General features: G+C 45.9%; 1 protein-coding gene across 1 annotated transcript in view; it reads left to right on the top strand.

Annotated features, from left to right (window-relative positions):
• Positions 1–9,614, top strand: part of ednraa (endothelin receptor type Aa) — a 54,605-nt gene extending 44,991 nt beyond the window's left edge. Inside the window, exons 6-7 of the mRNA XM_072568534.1 lie at positions 4,667–4,775; positions 8,501–9,614. Coding sequence (XP_072424635.1) covers positions 4,667–4,775; positions 8,501–8,647 — 256 coding nt within the window. The 3' untranslated portion in view covers positions 8,648–9,614. The remainder of the gene's footprint in view (positions 1–4,666; positions 4,776–8,500) is intronic.
• The last annotated feature ends 9,793 nt before the right edge of the window (positions 9,615–19,407 follow it).

Here is a 19,407-nt window from a genome sequence, read left to right as displayed (position 1 = left end):
ACTTCTTCAGTATGCAGTCTTCTATGCACTTACTGATGTAGTAATGTTAGTGGCTTACTCGTTTACATTGGCTGCCGAGTTCTTGAATATGGACTAGTCCAACTCCAAGCAGTCCCATAGAAGTGTACAGTGAGTGAGGATGTAGGGTTCCATCCCAAAAGAACTCTGTAAACTAGGTGGTATTCCATGACAATCCAGTATTTTGATGGTAATCTTTACTGAGACTAGTTTTATTTTATTCCAGAAATATTAAAATTTCAATGCTTCCAACTGCTGCAGTAGGATTTGAATTCATTTCTTCAGAATATTTGAAGTCCCCCTCCTCTGACATTCTCATTTGATTTGGCAGAAATGGTCCTCACCCTCAACAACTTCTCCTTCGAATCCTCCCACTTCCTACAGCCATGGGCACGGGTATGAGGCACTAGCTCTACCTGCCTTTTTATAGCATACCTGGAAGAGTTCTTCTTCTGCAGCTACAAGGGCACCATCGCCCTCCTTTTCCTCTGCTACATTGATGACTGTATTGGTGCCATCTTGTGCACCCACAAGGAGACTGAATAGTTCATCAACTTCATCAACACCTCCCACCCCAACCTCAAGTTCATGTGGACCATCTCCGACACCTCCCTCCCCTTCCTCGACCGCTCCAGTAACTGACTCAACACGGGCATCTATTTCAAACCCACCGACTCCCACAACTACCTTGGCTGCATCTCCCCCTCCCCCATAAAAACACAATCCCTGACTCCCAAATCCTCGCCTCCACTGCATCTGCTCCGGGGGGAGCAATTCCAATTCAGGACACCCCAGATGTCCTCCTAATTCAAGGACTGCAATTTCTCCTCCCACATGATCAACAATGCCCTCCAATGTATCTCCTCCATTTCCCACACCCCCGCTCTCAAACCCCACCCACCACCCCCCCCCCCCCCCCCCCCCCCCCAACTGCAACAAGGGTAGAATCCCTCTGGTCCTCACATTCCAACCCACAAATCTCCAGATTCAGCGCATCATTCACCACCATTTTCACCACCTAGTGTCAGACCCCACCACCAAACATATACTTCCCTCTCCATCATTCCCTCCGTGACTCCCTCGTTAGGTCCATGCTCCCCTCCAACCTACCAACTCAGCACCTTTCCCTGTGTCCACACACAGTGCAAAACCTACGCCCACACCTACCCCCTCACCTCCATCCAAGGCCCTAAAGGAACATTTCAAATCTGGCAGAGATTTTTGTGCACATCCACCCACCTTATTTACTGCATCTGTTGCTCTCGATGTGGTCTCCTCTATAGCGGGGAGACCGAGTGACAATGCTCAGAGTGGTTCAGGGAACATCTCTGGCCTGCACACGTCAAACAACCCCGCTGCCCTGTGACCAACCACTTCCCCCTCACACTCCCCCAAGGACATGCAAATCCTGGCCCTCCTCCACTACCAAATCAAAGCCACCCCACAACTGGAGGAAGAAGGCCTCATCTTCTACCTCAGGACCCTAGAACTACACAACATCAACATTGGCATCACCAATTTCCATATCTCCCTACCCCCCCACCTCATCCCAGATCTAGCCCTCCAATTTGGCACTACCCTCTTGACCTGACCTCCCTGTCTAATTTCTTCCCACTTATCCACTGACTACCACAATCACTTCCCACCTGCATGCACCTATGGCCATCCCACCTACCTTTCCCCCCAGCCCTGCCCCCACCTTGAATTTATCTCTCAGCCCCTTTCCTCCTCCTCATTCCTGAAGAAGGGCTCATGCCCGAAACGTCGATTCTCCTTCTCCTTGGATGCTGCCTGACCTGCTGCGCTTTTCCAGCAACACATTTTCAGCTCCGATCTCCAGCATCTGCAGTCCTCACTTTCTCCTGAAATTACCTATGCCCCATTAAACAAAGATCATTACACTTCCACTTGAATGTACTAGCCTTCAATTTGTTCTGGCATGTTTAATGGGCAATTAATGGGTTTATACCACAACACATGTCCTTGCATGTATTTACATGCCAAATCTCTTTGTGAAGTTCCATGTGGTGAAGTTTGTGGGAAATCAAAGGGCAAACTGGCTATAATTTCCAGATTTCCACATTTCATTGCATGCACAAAGTTGCAGACCAATTCATGCTTTAACAATGGAAGGACCTGATACATTCACTAGCCACCAAGATACACGCACACCAACTGGCCACTAAAAGACATGACCCACTAATACTAGTTTCTATACATACAGGCAGAGAAGGACACCACTTTGACTGGGACAACACACACACACATCCTAGGACAGGTGAAACAAAGACATGCATGAGAATCCTTAGAGGCACGGTATTTCTAACCAGAACTCCGTCAGTAAACACATCGATTTAGACCCTATCTACCTTCCCTTGAAAAAAACAACTGGAGATGACATCCACATCTTAAGTAACCAAGAGCTATAAATAGAGAGGTGGAACATACCACCAGTGCTTCACCAGACTCTCACTGATGATGTTAACCAGTCATGATGATGAAACGTTTGAAGACAAACCTTCCAGCTCACCGAGCTAACTTACAGACTTATCATCAACCTGAGCTACAAATCTGCTCAAAAATCACTACCATTCACTTATTGTTACCACAAAAGCCTGATGGTAATCACATTACCATATTTCGTGCACAAATTGGCAGCAATGCTGCCTGCTTAAAATCTATCACTGCAGCTCAAAGAATCTACACCAACCGTAAAACATTCTGGAACTTTCTGAAGTCATGAAAGGCACTACATAACTGCAAGGCTTCAATCTCTCGGTAACGAAGAGGGTAATTTCAAGATAAACAAAAAAAAACCAAATGTTGAAAATCAGAAACAAAACCAAAGTGCTGGAAAAAACTCAGCAGGTCTGATAGCATCTATGGAGAAAAATCAGAGTTAATGTTTCCGGTCCAGTGACCCGCCTCCAAAACGGTTCTTAAGAAGGGTCTCTCTAGATCTGAAATGTTAACTCTGCTTTCTCTCCACAGATGCTGTCCGACCTGCTGAATTTTTCCAGCAGGTTTTGTAACTGCAAGTTTACTGGCATTAATGTCCTGCATCATACACAGAGTTGGCATGACACTGTGCTCACATCTTCAGAAGAATTTGTAATGCTTCAAGATTAGTGGGAAAGAGCAGCTGAGAGGTTAATTTCTACAGTTCCACTTTCCCATTTCAATTTTGCTGACTGTGCGATTTTAACACCAATGGTTTTGTCAGCAAAATAGGCTCCTGTTGAACTCTGCAAATTGAGCTTTCACAAGGCATATGGAACTCTGAAGACCAGCACAATCCAGTGCTGAACTGCCCCTCTGCCCAATGCTGATGGAAAGCTAGCATGGCCATTGAGGATAAGTTTGAACAAAGGTGCCTTTAACAGGGCCAGGAGGAGCTTCTGGGTCCCACAAGCCCTCCCAACTCGGAGACCGCTGTTACAACTCCTCCTGCAATTACTGCTGTAAACGTTCTCATGGTTCTGCCATCGATTACCAGGACTATCTGATTTGCCCCTTAGGTGACTGTTTTCCTCCTGAAATTCAAATAGTGGCATTAAAATAGGACCCGACAATATCAGCTGACAGTTTCCAGTCTGAGGTGAAGAGGCCTTTATGTATCTGTTTCTCACTTAGTTTTTATGCAGCTTATGCGGAAAATAAATACCTTGTATTTCAGATAGGTAAGTAGGCTGTCTTTGACTATCCCTTCATGCCCCTTCATCAACATCTGCCCAGGGTAATCTGAAAATCTGGGTGCAAAGATTTTCTAGGTGAATTTTCCATGTATATTGTAGAGGGCCAGTAACCACACAAGAAAGCAAGGAACTTCAGCCAATGTGTCATGCAGAAGAGCTATTCTGATTGGTTGGAGAATTGTTTTAAACACTCCTCTCGGTTTTATAAAATTGCCTTAATGTGCACCGTGTACAAGATGACTAATTTAATCTCCTGAATTTTAAGTCTCTCTCTCCTGTACATTGATGGGGAAAATTGTGTGATGGATTACACTAAATGGCAAGCTCGCTTCATCAGGACCTAGGTCTAAGATTCGAGTGTTGCTGGAAAAGCACAGCAGGTCAGGCAGCATCCGAGGGGCAGGAGAATCAACGTTTTGGGCAAAAGCCCCTCATCAGGAACCCAGGAAATGTCGATTTTCCTGCTCCTCGGATGCTGCCTGACCTACTGTGCTTTTTCAGCACCACTCTAATCTAGACTCTGATCTCCAGCATCTGCAGTCCTCACTTCCACCAGGGCCTAGTTTTTTTTCTCATGTCTGCTAACAAAAGGGACAGAATTTCAGATGTCACATACCAGTTGATGGAATGAGATGTTCAACTGATGCTTTTGATCTTTAGTTTCAGTGCCACTCAAAGCAAATAAATGTACTGTAAGGGTGTGGAATGCCCTACCTGCCAATGTAGCTAACTCAACCACATTAGGGGCATTTAAATAATCCTTGGATAAGCACATGGATGATCATGGGATAGTGTTGGGGGATGGGCTTAGGATAGTTCAGAGGTCGGTGCAACATCGAGAGCTGAAGGGCCTGTTCTGCGCTGTATTGTTCTAATGTTCTAATGTAATTTCTGTTAGAATATCACAATGTGAGAATAACCTAACAACAACATTCATTTGTTCCTCTCCCCAGTTTCATACTTGTCTTGGATTTTATTGGCCTCAATCTAGCAATTCTGAACTCCTGTATCAATCCCATCGCTCTGTACTTTGTGAGCAAGAAATTTAAAAATTGCTTCCAGGTAGGAATCTCATTTACAATATGTGTAATTGCAATGTGTGATTCTGTGAGAGTTAATTGAAAAAGAAGAGGATAACACATATTTATTGATGGAGCATATCATATAAAAGGAGAACTTCCACAAATTCTGTGTTTGCATTTATAAAAAAGAACCATTGGCACAAAGGATATCAGATTCCTGCTGTTCATGAAGATCTGCTATTACCTTTCCAGAACAGCTAGAGGTGCCCCATTAGACAACAGCACTTGTGTCTTCAGATTGAATTAAAAATAAATATCCTAGACCTATGTCTCATCTTCAAATAAACCTGAAAGTCTCTCTCAGCCACAAATAGCCAGAACTAACCCAAACATTATACTTTAAAGCATAAAAGGTCTCTGATTCTCTGCGTCAATGCTTCTAGCTCCATGGGGTAGAAACCCTGATTTTGGCATGAAGCTCCACCATCAACACTGTCAAAACAATTGCTTCCTATTTATCTTCTTGGTATGTTTAAGCCTTCGCACAACAGGAAGATGACCAAAAACGGACTTTTCACCACCAGAACAAATGCAACCTTGAGCCATTATTCCTTGCGTTAGATGTAGTTTTACACCATGGGAAAACACCCATCATTTTTTGTGCCAGTCTTGGTGGGCACGGATGAGTTGGGCCAAAGGGTCTGTTTCTGTGCTGTACATCTCTATGACTATGACCTATCTACTCTTATCCCACTTCCCATTGGTTAGCTTATGGCCTTATATGCTGTGGTGTTTCAAATGTTCATCTAATTACTGCTTAATTATGTGAGGGCTCCTACTGCTATTGCTTTTCTGGCAATAAGACCCAGATACTCTGGGTGAAAGAATCCCTCGAAACCTCCTTCCCCTTATCTTAAATCCAAGCCCCTTGATTATTGACCCTCACCACTAAAGGGAAACCTTTCTTCCTATCTATTCTAGCTAGGACCCTCATAATTTTCCACATCTCAATCGGGTCCTCTCTTAGCCTTCTCTGGTCTAAGAAAACAACACCAAAGTATTCCGTTTTTGTTCATAGCTCAACATCCTGGTGAATCTCCTCTCTATTACAGTCACATGCTTCCTATAGTGTGGCCACTAGAAATGGATACATCGGTCCACCTATAGCCTATCGAACACCTACAACTCCATCGTCACCTCCTTGTGCTTGTTTTTAATGTCTCAACTAATAAAGGCAAATATCCTACGTGCTTTCTTAACCATCTTACCTACCTGTCCTGCTGCCCACAGGGATCTATGGACACAAACAGCAAGGTTCCGCTGATCCCTTTGTGTATTCCCACGCCTTTAGTTCTCCCAAAATGCATCAGCTCACACCTTTTGGGATTAAATTCCATTTGCCACTGTTCAGTCGAGCTGACCAGCCCATTGCTTTCTAGGTGACAATGAACACCTGGTTTTTATTCTTGCTGGGTTCTCGGCAGTTGAGAAGTTAGTGTTGTCCAAATGTATGATCCTAAAAGGGTTAAAGGTCATCTTACATTGGCTCCGTCTATTCTGCTCCAGTTACATAAAGTCTGTGAGTGACAAGGAGTTCTACTCTGGCTTGCAGAGCGCACAGGTACCAACTCCCTGAGGTCTTTGTAATTCTCCACGATCAAAGGTAGTTCTACTTTTAGCAATTTTTTTAAAAATTGGAATGAGGACATCTAATTTAGAGGCAACCACATTGCTATGAGTATGGAGTCACATGCAGGCCAGACCCTCCTTCAAGTACAGATGGGCTTTTCCAATAATCAATAATGGATTCATCGTCAATATTCATCTTACTACCAGAATTTATTTTATTGAATTCAAATTCCACCATTGGCCGTGGCATGATTTGAACATAGGTCGTCAGAATATTACCCAGGCCTCTGGGTTAATAAGCGAGCAATGATATCACTAGGTCATTGCCTCACCTTTTTTTATTATTTATGACCATGTTTATTGTCATGTAATAAACCTTCTTGTTATTTATGAACAATGCCTTTTCTGTAGGTGCTCATTGAAGGGGTACCTTTTCCCAGTACTCACGGGATAGGCTGCAAGCTACACTGGGCCTTATTCAGCAACAGTACAGGTAGAAATGGCAAATACCACAAAGTATCAGGAATGGTCATCGGAAAAAATACAAAAGCAGGATGAGGCTGAAACTCACCCACAGTCCCAGAACTGACGCCAAGGCTGCATTAACACCTCAGTCCCATATACATTATATTAACTGGCTTCCTTTCTGGAATGGGTAACAAACCAGCTGGAAGTATTGGAAAGTATATTCACAACCCAGAGGCTTCCCGCTGGTGCATTTTGGTGGCAGGTTTGGTTTAGAGACTGTCTTTTGATAGTCTCCTGTTTGGGAGCGTGGGAAAATGAAATGGGAATCCTGTCCACCCTTCGGAGGTCCAGGAGGGTCCTCCAGGTCTCCTGGCATTATAACAGACCTTTTGATGTCCTTTTTTTAACTTCAGTTCTGTATCTAAAAATTTTATTATACATAAAACTGAACAGATTTTATTCCTACCACCAAATCATTCATGGTCCTGGTCATCTATTATCCAACATCATGGTGGCACAGTGGTTAGCACTGCTGCCTCACAGCGCCAGGGACCCGGGTTCAATTCCCACCTCAGGCGACTGACTGTGTGGAGTTTGCACATTCTCCCAGTGTCTGCGTGGGTTTCCTCCCACAGTCCAAAGGTGTGCAGGTCAGGTGAATTGGCCAGGCTAGATTGCCCGTAGTGTTAGGTGAAGGGGTAAATGTAAGGGAATGGGTCTGGGTGGGTTGCGCTTCAGAGGGTCGGTGTGGACTTGTTGGGCCGAAGGGCCTGTTTCCACACTGCAAGTAATCTAATCTGATCTAATCACTAAATCACCCGTGTTTTCAAATAATCAAATTATATGCAAAGCCTGGCAGAGCTAATTCATTGCCACTAAAAGTGAGGGAGAGAGTGAGGGATGAAATCAAAGTGGAGTTTGAAGATAAGATAAAGCACTCCAACCCTGCCGTGCCTAAAGCATTGGGAGTTTTGGTGAATACGGTGTGCTTTCTCTCTAAGGACACCTGGGTATGAAAGTAGCCATAGCAGAGGGGCAGACATTTGGCAACCATTACTGCCTGCCTTTTGGATCTATTAATGTCCAACTTGACCAGGCCCAGGAACAGACACATGAGGAAGGCCCTCTGACTCACACACAACCCTCTACTCCAGATGTCCTTTCTCTCTGTCCAGAAAGCTTTAACTAGCTTGATCTGGTGGGAAAGTGGTAGGGATTGACCTGCTCGGGCATCAGTTAAACTGCATGTCCTTCAACCCTTGCTGAGTGGGATACATTTTCGAAGGACTAGTCAGAGAGGTGAGAAGCACCGTTTCCAGACTCCAACAGGAAAGCTTGGGCCATTGCTGCCGTGATCTTCAGTCTCCCTCTCGCGACCATGATTGCTTCAGCAGCTCTTATCAAATGATTCCTCATGGCATTTAGCCCCGCCCCATTCTCACTCTCATTCAATGGCCTTAACAATTCTGGTGTGCAATGAGCTGTCCACTTCAGGTCACCCAGACACCAACCCTACATTACATTATTATGGTATGTTGCCTTTATTATGGTATGTTCCTCAATAATATGACATTGTACTGTGCCTTTTATCTCAGTGATTGACCATCAATGCATCTGCTGACAGGACACGTAGAAAGCTAGCATGTTAATTATTTGTATGTCTTTCAGTCCTGTTTGTGCTGCTGTTGCCAGAGCCAGGCTCTAATGAATGTGATGCCGATGAATGACACCTCCAAACATGTAAGTTTGCACTGGAAAAACCAGGAATCCAATAACCCTGGTGATCGTAGCAGCCGAAAGGACAGTATGAACTGAAAGGAGAAAGTTCTATTCGATGATGGGACAGCATCAGCCGAGCTCGCTTCCTCTTCCATGTCTGAAACTGTATCAATGATGCCCTCTGATGTGGGAGAACTGAAGACAGGGTGGACTGTGACTAGAACTTATAATTTTAGATTTATTTTGGGATTCCAAAGGCTTTGGTTACCTGTGGCAAAGTGTTGGTCATATACCAGCGTTGAATTTTTTAATTTGTGAGTATCAACAGACAATGTTTGAAAACACTGGGTTGAGTACCTGTATGGATTATTATCTTGAAACATCCTTAGGGCCCACTGTAGACTTTTATCCACATTCTGTTTAAAGCAAAATGACTGGGTAAGTTTTCTGATATTTCACATATGTCAGTAGGCCCTTGGATACTAGAACCTAAGAAGAAAAACCTGTTTCACAAATGTATTCAGTATATAAATCCCTATTTATCTAAAGGGAGTACAGTGATAATTTCGTGTGAACATTTCAAGTACTTCAGCAGGACAGGTTCAACAATTCAAATCAAGTCAATTTCATTATTGGCTAACAAGAGGTAATGCAAAATAATAAAGACTTGTTTAATACTGTAGTCTCTGTAAAAGGAAAGAATCATCCATTCTCATCACTTCTACAAAACTATAGATGCCTATTATGATTAGTTTTAGAGGATATGTATCCTTTCCATTTTATATATTATGAATGGTGATTATTTCTGTATTATTTGAATGGACATAATTATTTGTCAGTTTCTAGAAATGTCACATAAATGTACATAACAATATAACGTCCTCAGTAGCAGTATAATCAAAAGAATAGAAATGCCACATCAAAGTTTTGTTTATAAATTATACATATTACAGGGTCTATCCAATGAGCATGTCTCAGATGAGTTCTGACTTGTGTACATGTAATGAATCCCCTACCTCCACCACAATGCAATAAAAGCAAGAATGATTCTTCTTTTCCATAATTTTGTTGAACCAGTGTTTGAGTATTTAATGCAATACGATAAACAAATACATAAAATCTGTTTCAACATATTTTAAATGCCATTAGTAACCAGTATGTTCTTGCAGTTGTGTCATGGATGTTGACTATAGTACATCTGGTTCAGTTTGAAATTCCAAATATTATCACAGCAATGGATCACTTCACAGAGAAATTTAACTTTCCACATACTTACCTGGGTGAATTTGATGTTCAGACATTTTATCTCCACATCAGCCAAAAGCACTAATGATTCCAACATGTTCACAGCTATTGTGCACTGCACAATTAAAATAACATCTCATTCTGGTGAGTTTTGAGAAGATTTGTGGCTCAGATTGAGGCTCTGGATGTAGATTTGCTCGCTAAGGTAGAAGGTTTGTTTTCAGATGTTTCGTCACCATACTAGGTAACATCTTCAGTAGGACTCCGGGCAAAGCACTGCTGATGTTTCCTGCTTTCTATCTATATGTTTGGGTTTCTTTGGATTGGTGACATCATTTCCTATGGTGATGTCATTTCCTATTCTTTTTCTCAGGGGTAGTAAATGGGATCCAAGTCAATGTGTTTGTTGATAGAGTTCCAGTTGGAATGCCATGCTTCTAGGAATTCTCGTGCATGTCTCTGTTTGGCTTGTCCTAGGATGGATGTGTTGTCCCAGTCGAAGTTGGGTCATGTTGTTTTGTGGCTAGTTGGTGACCGTCTCTTAGTAATATCCTTACATACAGATAGGAAGGACATAACTTCGACTGGGACAGCACATCCATCCTAGGACAAACCAACCGGAACTCTATCAACAAACACATTGACTTGGACCCCATTTACCGCCCCTGAGAAAAAGAACAGGAAATGACATTACCACAGGAAATGATGTCACCACAGGAAATTACATCACCAACCCAAAGAAACCCAAACATATAAATAGAAAGCAGGAAACATCAGCAGTGTTTCGTCCAGAGGCTTACTGAAGATGTTACCTAGTAGGTAACGAAACGTCTAAAAATGAACCTTCCAGCTCAGCGAGCAAACCTACATCCAGAACATCTCATTCTCTTCCAATTTTGTATTAAATTTTAGAGATGAACCCACTAACATGAGAGAATGTTTTCTGTGTGACTCACTGTGGACAATTTGAGGGAGAAATTGGATCAGGCCTGAAAACTTTGTGTTACCTGTTTAACATCAGTGCAGCATGTAATGCACTGTTGAATGTCTGAACTTCTAAGCAGGGGGCCCAATGGGAAACTGGCATCTTTTAGGCCTAAGTCTTTCAGAGGTGAATTTTGTTCTGACACGTGGTAAACCCTCCTGCTTAATTTAAACCAGCAACACTGAAAAGATTTATCCTGTTCAGTAATCTGAAAATTTGAGAGGCTAAGAGCTATTTAAAGTAAAAATTAACAACTTCATTTCTTAAAGTATAACAGAGAATAATTGACTAACAACTATTTATAACTCCTTCCTCTAACCTATGTTTTACTTTCCCTTCTATGATTCTAGTCCGACAAAAACCCTGAGTAAGATTTACCAAAAAAACAAATTCAAGTTTCAAAACCAGCCAGCTGTCGAAACTTCTCCTGTCTTCTGTTCTTCTGACGGATTTCTGTTTCACAGGTCACTGATCGATAAAGATACCTTTAAGAGAGCTACTTTTCAGGCAGTCTGTACATGCTGCTGGCTTGGCAGTCCTCCTCTCAACTATTCAATTTTCCCTGGTCTTATACGCCCAAAGCATCGGATTGTTTCATTGTCTTTTAATATTGTCAATATACTCAATTCAAACTTGAATGGCGTTTGGTATTTTTTGGGGTATAAATTAAACTAATTGGCCCAGTTCAAATTTGTTTTTGTCTGCAGGCAACCTAACTACTGGACCAAAAGGTTGCATTATATTTTGCTCAGAATACTTGGTGCTATCAGGTAGTTCTGCTAGCTTTTCACTTTCTTAAAGGTACAGTACACCCAAATCTTCATAACAATTTTGATTACAGCAGTGCTAGAATTGATTAGAGAAGATACTCTTTTAGACAAGAACACTGAGTAATGGTACATCAGGCCAATCAGCATGCTCTAAGGTTCTCCGATGGAGCACTGAATCAGGAGGCGAAGAAAAATCCTCTATCTACAGGAAATCGAGGCCAATATTTAATGGAGACAATGAGATTTCTGAGACATGTCTTCGGGAAAGGAATTGAGTTAATGTGGTGCACAGACACGCTGGTTTCTCTCGTATGGCATGACTTGCACTCCTACAGTTACTATCACTCTACCGTAACTGCTTCTTTTGCTGTTTCCCATCAGACAGTTATGCTGAGGTGATGAATCATAAAGCAAAGCCCTTCTAAAGCTGAAAAAGGCAAAGATTGACTGTGGATCCAGCTTCTATTGCTGACTATTGGTTAAAATATAAATTCTGTTTGAAGATCAAATCATATTCAGCCCCAAAATCCATCTGGCCTCCTGGTTACATTGTCTTTAAAAGTGTGAATGGCCTAAGGCCTAAGATTAATACAATGAAGCCCAAAAAGCATTTTATTGTCATAGAATCACAGAGGTGTACAGCACGGAAACAGATCCTTTGTAATAGACTTGAGGGAATCATAGATACAGGTTCAGCGTAAGAATAAAGGAGCTTTATTTTTAAAAAGCACTTCAATTTTAGATTATTCACAAAGTCGGTGCCAGCCTCCAGACTGCCACGGCCAAGTCTCCAGAACACATTAGGCTTTAAACCTCAAGGCCTGGTTTCCAGTCCCAAAGGGTCACGTCTTCAGGAGAGGCCGCCCCTGTGCCAGCCGGGTCTGGGAATCGCTTCTGGGATTCGTCTGGATTTGCCACCCCGACACTGGCCTGGGATACACCGTCCCCACACTGGCCTGGCCTGGGATACACCACCCCCGCGCTGACCTGACCTGGGATACACTGTCCCCATGCTGACAATGCCTGGGATACACCAACCCCACACTGGCCTGGTATACAGTGCCCCCACGCTGGCCTGGTGTGGGATACACTGTACCCACACTGGCCTGGCCTGACATACACTGTCCCCACGCTGGCCTGGCCTGGTATACACCGTCCCCACACTGCCCTGGCCTGGGATACCCTGTCCCCACACTGGCCTGGCCTGGGATACACTGTCCACACACTGGCCTGGCCTGGGATACACTGTCCCCATGCTGGCCTGGCCTGGGATACACCGTCCACACACTGGCCTGGCCAGGATAAACCATTCCCACACTGGCCTGGCCTGGGATACACCGTCCACACACTGGCCTGGTCTGGGATACACCGTCCACACACTGGCCTGGCCTGGGATACACCGTCCACACACTGGCCTGGCCTGGGATACACTGTCCCCACACTGGCCTAGCCTGGGATACACCGTCCACACACTGGCCTGGCCTGGGATACACTGTCCACACACTGGCCTGGCTTGGGATACACCGTCCACACACTGGCCTGGCCTGGGATACACTGTCCCCACACTGGCCTGGCCTGGGATACACTGTCCACACACTGGCCTGGCCTGAGATACACTGTCCCCACACTGGCCTGGCTTGGGATACACCGTCCACACACTGGCCTGGCCTGGGATACACTGTCCCCACACTGGCCTGGCCTGGGATACACTGTCCCCACACTGGCCTGGCCTGGGATACACTGTCCCCACACTGGCCTGGCCTGGGATACACTGTCCCCACACTGGCCTGGCCTGGGATACACTGTCCTCACACTGGCCTGGCCTGGGATACACTGTCCCCACACTGGCCTGGCCTGGGATACACTGTCCTCACACTGGCCTGGCCGGGATACACTGTCCTCACACTGGCCTGGCCTGGGATACACTGTCCCCACACTGGCCTGGCCTGGGATACACTGTCCTCACACTGGCCTGGCCGGGATACACTGTCCCCACACTGGCCTGGCCTGGGATACACTGTCCTCACACTGGCCTGGCCGGGATACACTGTCCTCACACTGGCCTGGCCTGGGAATCACATCCATGACTCTCCAGAACTCTGGTGTCTTCCATTCGCTGCTGGTGCATTAAAGTTAAAATTATAAAAACAAGAACAAGGACAAAGTAAAACCAACAGCTGGAGCAGATGGGCATCTGTCTGGAGCATCTTACTCTGCCACCATCTTGAATCTTGGTTTGTAAACCAAAAAGAGCACACGATATTCCAGGTCTGGTCTCAGCAAAGCCTGAATTTACTTGAACTTGCTATCAGCATGTATCATTCACCAACCCAGCTAGAAAACATGCCAACAAACTTCACTCACAGTTGACCTTACATTAGTTTCTTTCCCCCTCTGCAAAAAACTTCAAAACTTTATCCAAAAATTTAACTGAGCTCAGGAATTTGTGTGGAACATGTTTAACATTCTGTACCAGAGATTGAAATCAGTAAAATCTGTTTTCTGTATTCATGTCTGTGTGTGTATCTGTGTGTGTGTGTGTGTGTGTGTGTGTGTGTGTGCAGCATGTGGGTGCGTGTGCGTGTATGTGTGTGTGTGTGCGTGTGTAATGTGTTGTGTGTGCAGTGTGTTTCTGTCTGTGTGTGTGGCTGTGGCTGTGTGTGTGTGTGCAATGTGTGTTTGTGGCTGTGTGTGTGCAGTGTGTGTTTGTGGCTGTGTGTGTGTGCAGTGTGTGTTTGTGGCTGTGTGTGTATGCAATATGTGTTTGTGGCTGTGTGTGCAGTGTGTGTTTGTGGCTGTGTGTGTGCAATGTGTGTTTGTGGCTGTGTGTGTGTGCAGTTTGTGTTTATGGCTGTGTGTATGCAGTATGTGTTTGTGGCTGTGTGTGTATGCAGTGTGTGTTTGTAGCTGTGTGTATGTGCAGTGTGTGTTTGTGGCTGTGTGTGTGCAGTATGTGTTTGTGGCTGTGTGTGTGCAGTGTGTGTTTGTGGCTGTGTGTGTATGCAGTATGCGTTTGTGGCTGTGTGTGTGCAGTGTGTGTTTGTGGCTGTGTGTGTATGCAGTGTGTGTTTGTGGCTGTGTGTGTATGCAGTATGTGTTTGTGGCTGTGTGTGTATGCAGTGTGTGTTTGTGGCTGTGCGTGTGCAGTGTGTGTTTGTGGCTGTGTGTATGCAGTATGTGTTTGTGGCTGTGTGTGTGCAGTGTGTGTTTGTGGCTGTGCGTGTATGCAGTGTGTGTTTGTGGCTGTGTGTGTGCAATGTGTGTTTGTGGCTGTGTGTGTATGCAGTGTGTGTTTGTGGCTGTGTGTGTGTGCAGTGTGTGTTTGTGGCTGTGTGTGTATGCAGTGTGTGTTTGTGGCCGTGTGTGTATGCAGTGTGTGTTTGTGGCTGTGTGTGTGCAATGTGTGTGCAATGTGTGTTTGTGGCTGTGTGTGTATGCAGTGTGTGTTTGTGGCTGTGTGTGTGCGCAGTGTGTGTTTGTGGCTGTGTGTGTGTGCAGTATGTCTGTGGCTGTGGCTGTGTGTGCTGGTGCAGTGTGTGCAGTGTGTGTGATGTGTGTATGGGTGTGTGTGTGTGCAGTGTGCATATGTGTGGTGTGTGTATGTGTGGTATGTGTGTGTGTGAGTGTGTGTGTATGTGTGTGGTGTGTGTGTGGCTGTGTGTGTGTGGCTGTGTGTGTGCAGTGTGATGTGTGTGTGGGTGCGTCTGTGTGTGTGGTTGCATGTGTGTGTGTGCAGTGTGTGGTGTGTTTTTGTGTGGTGTGTGTGTGCAGAGTGTGCAGTGTGTGTGTTTGAGTGTGTGCGCGTGCTGTGTGTGTGCATGCAGTATGTTTGTGTGTGCGTGTGCATGTATGCATGTGTGTGCAGTGTATCTGTGTGTGTGTGTGCGCTGTGTGTGTGCGTGCAGTATGTTTGTGTGTGTGTGCGTGCAGTATGTTTGTATGTGTGCATGTGCAGTGTGTTTGTGTGTGCATGTATGTATGCAGTGTATTTGTGTGTGCATGTGCGTGTGTGTGTGTGTGTGCAGTGTGTTTGTGTGTGTCTGTGTGCAATGTGTTGTGTGTGTGCAGTGTGTTTCTGTCTGTGTGTGGTTGTGTGTGTGCAGTGTGTGTTTGTGGCTGTGTGTGTGTGCAATGTGTGTTTGTGGCTGTGTGTGTGTGCATTGTGTGTGTGGCTGTGGCTGTGTGTGTGTGCAGTGTGTGTGATGTATGTATGTGTGTGTGTGTGCAGTGTGTTTGTGTGTGCATGTGTGTGTGTGTGCAGTATGTTTGTGTGTGTGCGTGTGTGTGTGTGCAATGTGTTGTGTGTGTGCAGTGTGTTTCTGTCTGTGTGTGTGGCTGTGGCTGTGTGTGTGCAATGTGTGTTTGTGGCTGTGTGGGTGCATTGTGTGTGTGGCTGTGGCTGTGTGTGTTAGTGCTGTGTGTGCAGTGTGTGTGATGTATGTATGGGTGTGTGTGTGTGCAGTGTGCACATGTGTGGTGTGTGTATGTGTGGTGTGTGTGGCTGTGTGTGTGTACGTGTGTGGTGTGTGTATGGCTGTGTGTGTGCAGTGTGACGTGTGTGGGTGCATCTGTGTGTGTGGCTGCATGTGTGTGTGTGCAGTGTGTGGTGTGTTTTTGTGGGGTGTGTGTGCAGAGTGTGCAGTGTGTGTGTGTGTGGCTGTGTGAGTGTGCAGTGTGTGCATGTTTGTGTGTGTGCGCGTGCTGTGTGTGCATTCCGTGTGTTTGTGTGTGCATGTGCGTGTATGTGTGTGTGTGCAGTGTGTTTGTGTGTGTGCATGTGCGTGTATGTGTGTGTGTGTCTGTGTGTGTATGTGTGTGCATGTGCGTGTATGTGTGTTTGCAGTGTGTTTGTGTGTGTCTGTGTGCAATGTGTGTGTGCGTGCAGTGTGTTTGTGTGTGTACAGTGTGCTTGTATGTGTCTGTGTGCAATGTGTGTGTGTGCAGTGTGTTTGTGTGTGTGTGCGTGTATGTGTGCAGTGTGTTTGTATGTGTCTGTGTGCAATGTGTGTGTGTGCGTGCAGTGTGTTTGTGTGTGTGTCTGCGTGTATGTGTGTGCATGCAGTGTGTTTGTGTGTGTGTCTGCGTGTATGTGTGCATGCAGTGTGTTTGTGTGTGTGTCTGCGTGTATGTGTATGTGTGCAGTGTGTTTGTGTGTGTGTCTGCGTGTATGTGTATGTGTGCAGTGTGTTTGTGTGTGTGTGTGCGTGTATGTGTATGTGTGCAGTGTGTTTGTGTGTGTGTGCGTGTATGTGTGCAGTGTGTTTGTGTGTGTGTGTGCGTGTATGTGTATGTGTGCAGTGTGCTTGTATGTGTATGTGTGCAGTGTGTTTGTGTGTGTGCGTGTGCATGTCTGTTTGTGTGTGCAGTGTGTGCGCAGTGTGCCTGTATGTGTATGTGTGCAGTGTGCTTGTATGTGTATGTGTGCAGTGTGTTTGCGTGTGTGTGTGTGCGTGTATGTGTGTGTGTGCAGTGTGTTTGCATGTGTCTGTGTGCAATGTGTGTGTGTACGTGCAGTGTGTTTGTGTGTGTGTGTGCGTGTATGTGTGTGTGTGCAGTGTGTTTGCATGTGTCTGTGTGCAATGTGTGTGTGTATGTGCAGTGTGTTTGTGTGTGTGTGCGTGTATGTGTGTGTGTGCAGTGTGTGTGTGCAGTGTGTGTGCATGTGCGTGTATGTGTGTGTGTGCAGTGTGTGCATGTGTGCAGTGTGTGTGCAGTGTGTGCAGTGTGTGTGTGTGCTTTGTGTGTGTGTGCGGTGTGTCTGTGCAGTGCGTGTGTGTGTGCAGTGTGTGTGTGTGGTGTGTCTGTGCAGTGCGTGTTTGTGTGCAGTGTGTGTGTGTGCAGTGTGTGTGTGTGCAGTGTGTGTGTGCAGTGTGTATGTGCAGTGTGTGTGTGTGTGCAGTGTGTGTGTGTGGTGTGTGTGTGTGTGGTGTGTCTGTGCAGTGCGTGTTTGTGTGCAGTGTGTGTGCAGTGTGTGTGTGTGCAGTGTGTGTGTGCAGTGTGTATGTGCATTGTGTGTGAGCAGTGCGTGTATGTGTGCAGTGTGTGTGTGCAGTGTGTGTGTGCAGTGTATGTGTGTGTGCAGTGTGTGTGTGCAGTGTGTGTGTGCAGTGCGTGTGTGTGTGCAGTGTGTTTGCGTGTGTGTGTGTGCGTGTATGTGTGTGTGTGCAGTGTGTTTGCATGTGTCTGTGTGCAATGTGTGTGTGTATGTGCAGTGTGTTTGTGTGTGTGTGCGTGTATGTGTGTGTGTGCAGTGTGTGTGTGCAGTGTGTGTGCATGTGCGTGTATGTGTGTGTGTGCAGTGTGTGCATGTGTGCAGTGTGTTTGCAGTGTGTGTGTGTGCTTTGTGTGTGTGTGTGGTGTGTCTGTGCAGTGCGTGTGTGTGTGCAGTGTGTGTGTGTGGTGTGTCTGTGCAGTGCGTGTTTGTGTGCAGTGTGTGTGTGTGCAGTGTGTGTGTGTGCAGTGTGTGTGTGCAGTGTGTATGTGCAGTGTGTGTGTGTGCAGTGTGTGTGTGTGGTGTGTGTGTGTGTGGTGTGTCTGTGCAGTGCGTGTTTGTGTGCAGTGTGTGTGCAGTGTGTGTGTGTGCAGTGTGTGTGCAGTGTGTATGTGCATTGTGTGTGTGTGCAGTGTGTGTGTGCAGTGTGTATGTGCAGTGTGTGTGTGTGCAGTGTGTGTGTGTGGTGTGTGTGTGTGGTGTGTCTGTGCAGTGCGTGTTTGTGTGCAGTGTGTGTGTGTGCAGTGTGTGTGTGCAGTGTGTGTGTGCAGTGTGTATGTGCAGTGTGTGTGTGTGCAGTGTGTGTGTGTGGTGTGTGTGTGTGTGGTGTGTCTGTGCAGTGCGTGTTTGTGTGCAGTGTGTGTGCAGTGTGTGTGTGTGCAGTGTGTGTGTGCAGTGTGTATGTGCATTGTGTGTGAGCAGTGCGTGTGTGTGTGCAGTGTGTGTGTGCAGTGTGTGTGTGTGCAGTGTATGTGTGTGTGCACTGTGTGTGTGCAGTGAGTGTGTGCAGTGCGTGTGTGTGTGCAGTGTGTATGTGCAGTGTGTGTGTGCAGTGCATGTGTGTGTGCAGTGTGTGTGTGCAGTGCGTGTGTGTGTGCAGTGTGTGTGTGCAGTGTGTGTGTGTGCAGTGTGTGTGTGCGGTGTGTCTGTGCAGTGCATGTGTGTGTGCAGTGTGTGTGTGCAGTGTATGTGTGCAGTGCGTGTGTGTGTGCAGTGTGTTTGTGTGTGTACAGTGTGCTTGTATGTGTCTGTGTGCAATGTGTGTGTGTGCAGTGTGTTTGTGTGTGTGTGCGTGTATGTGTGCAGTGTGTTTGTATGTGTCTGTGTGCAATGTGTGTGTGTGCGTGCAGTGTGTTTGTGTGTGTGTCTGCGTGTATGTGTGTGCATGCAGTGTGTTTGTGTGTGTGCGTGTATGTGTATGTGTGCAGTGTGTTTGTGTGTGTGCGTGTGCATGTCTGTTTGTGTGTGCAGTGTGTGCGCAGTGTGCCTGTAAGTGTATGTGTGCAGTGTGCTTGTATGTGTATGTGTGCAGTGTGTTTGCGTGTGTGTGTGCGCGTGTATGTGTGTGTGTGCAGTGTGTTTGCATGTGTCTGTGTGCAATGTGTGTGTGTACGTGGAGTGTGTTTGTGTGTGTGTGCGTGTATGTGTGTGTGTGCAGTGTGTGTGTGCAGTGTGTGTGCATGTGCGTGTATGTGTGTGTGTGTGTGCAGTGTGTTTGTGTGTGTGCAGTGTGTGCATGTGTGCAGTGTGTGTGCAGTGTGTGCAGTGTGTGTGTGCGTTGTGTGTGTGCTTTGTGTGTGTGTGCGGTGTGTCTGTGCAGTGCGTGTGTATGTGCAGTGTGTGTCTGTGCAGTGCGTGTTTGTGT

This window comes from Chiloscyllium punctatum, chromosome 1 (assembly GCF_047496795.1).
Source record: "Chiloscyllium punctatum isolate Juve2018m chromosome 1, sChiPun1.3, whole genome shotgun sequence".
NCBI classification, from domain to species: domain Eukaryota; kingdom Metazoa; phylum Chordata; class Chondrichthyes; order Orectolobiformes; family Hemiscylliidae; genus Chiloscyllium; species Chiloscyllium punctatum.
The sequence above is the reverse complement of the archived record's forward strand: the minus strand, read 5'-3'. Positions and strand labels throughout refer to the sequence as shown.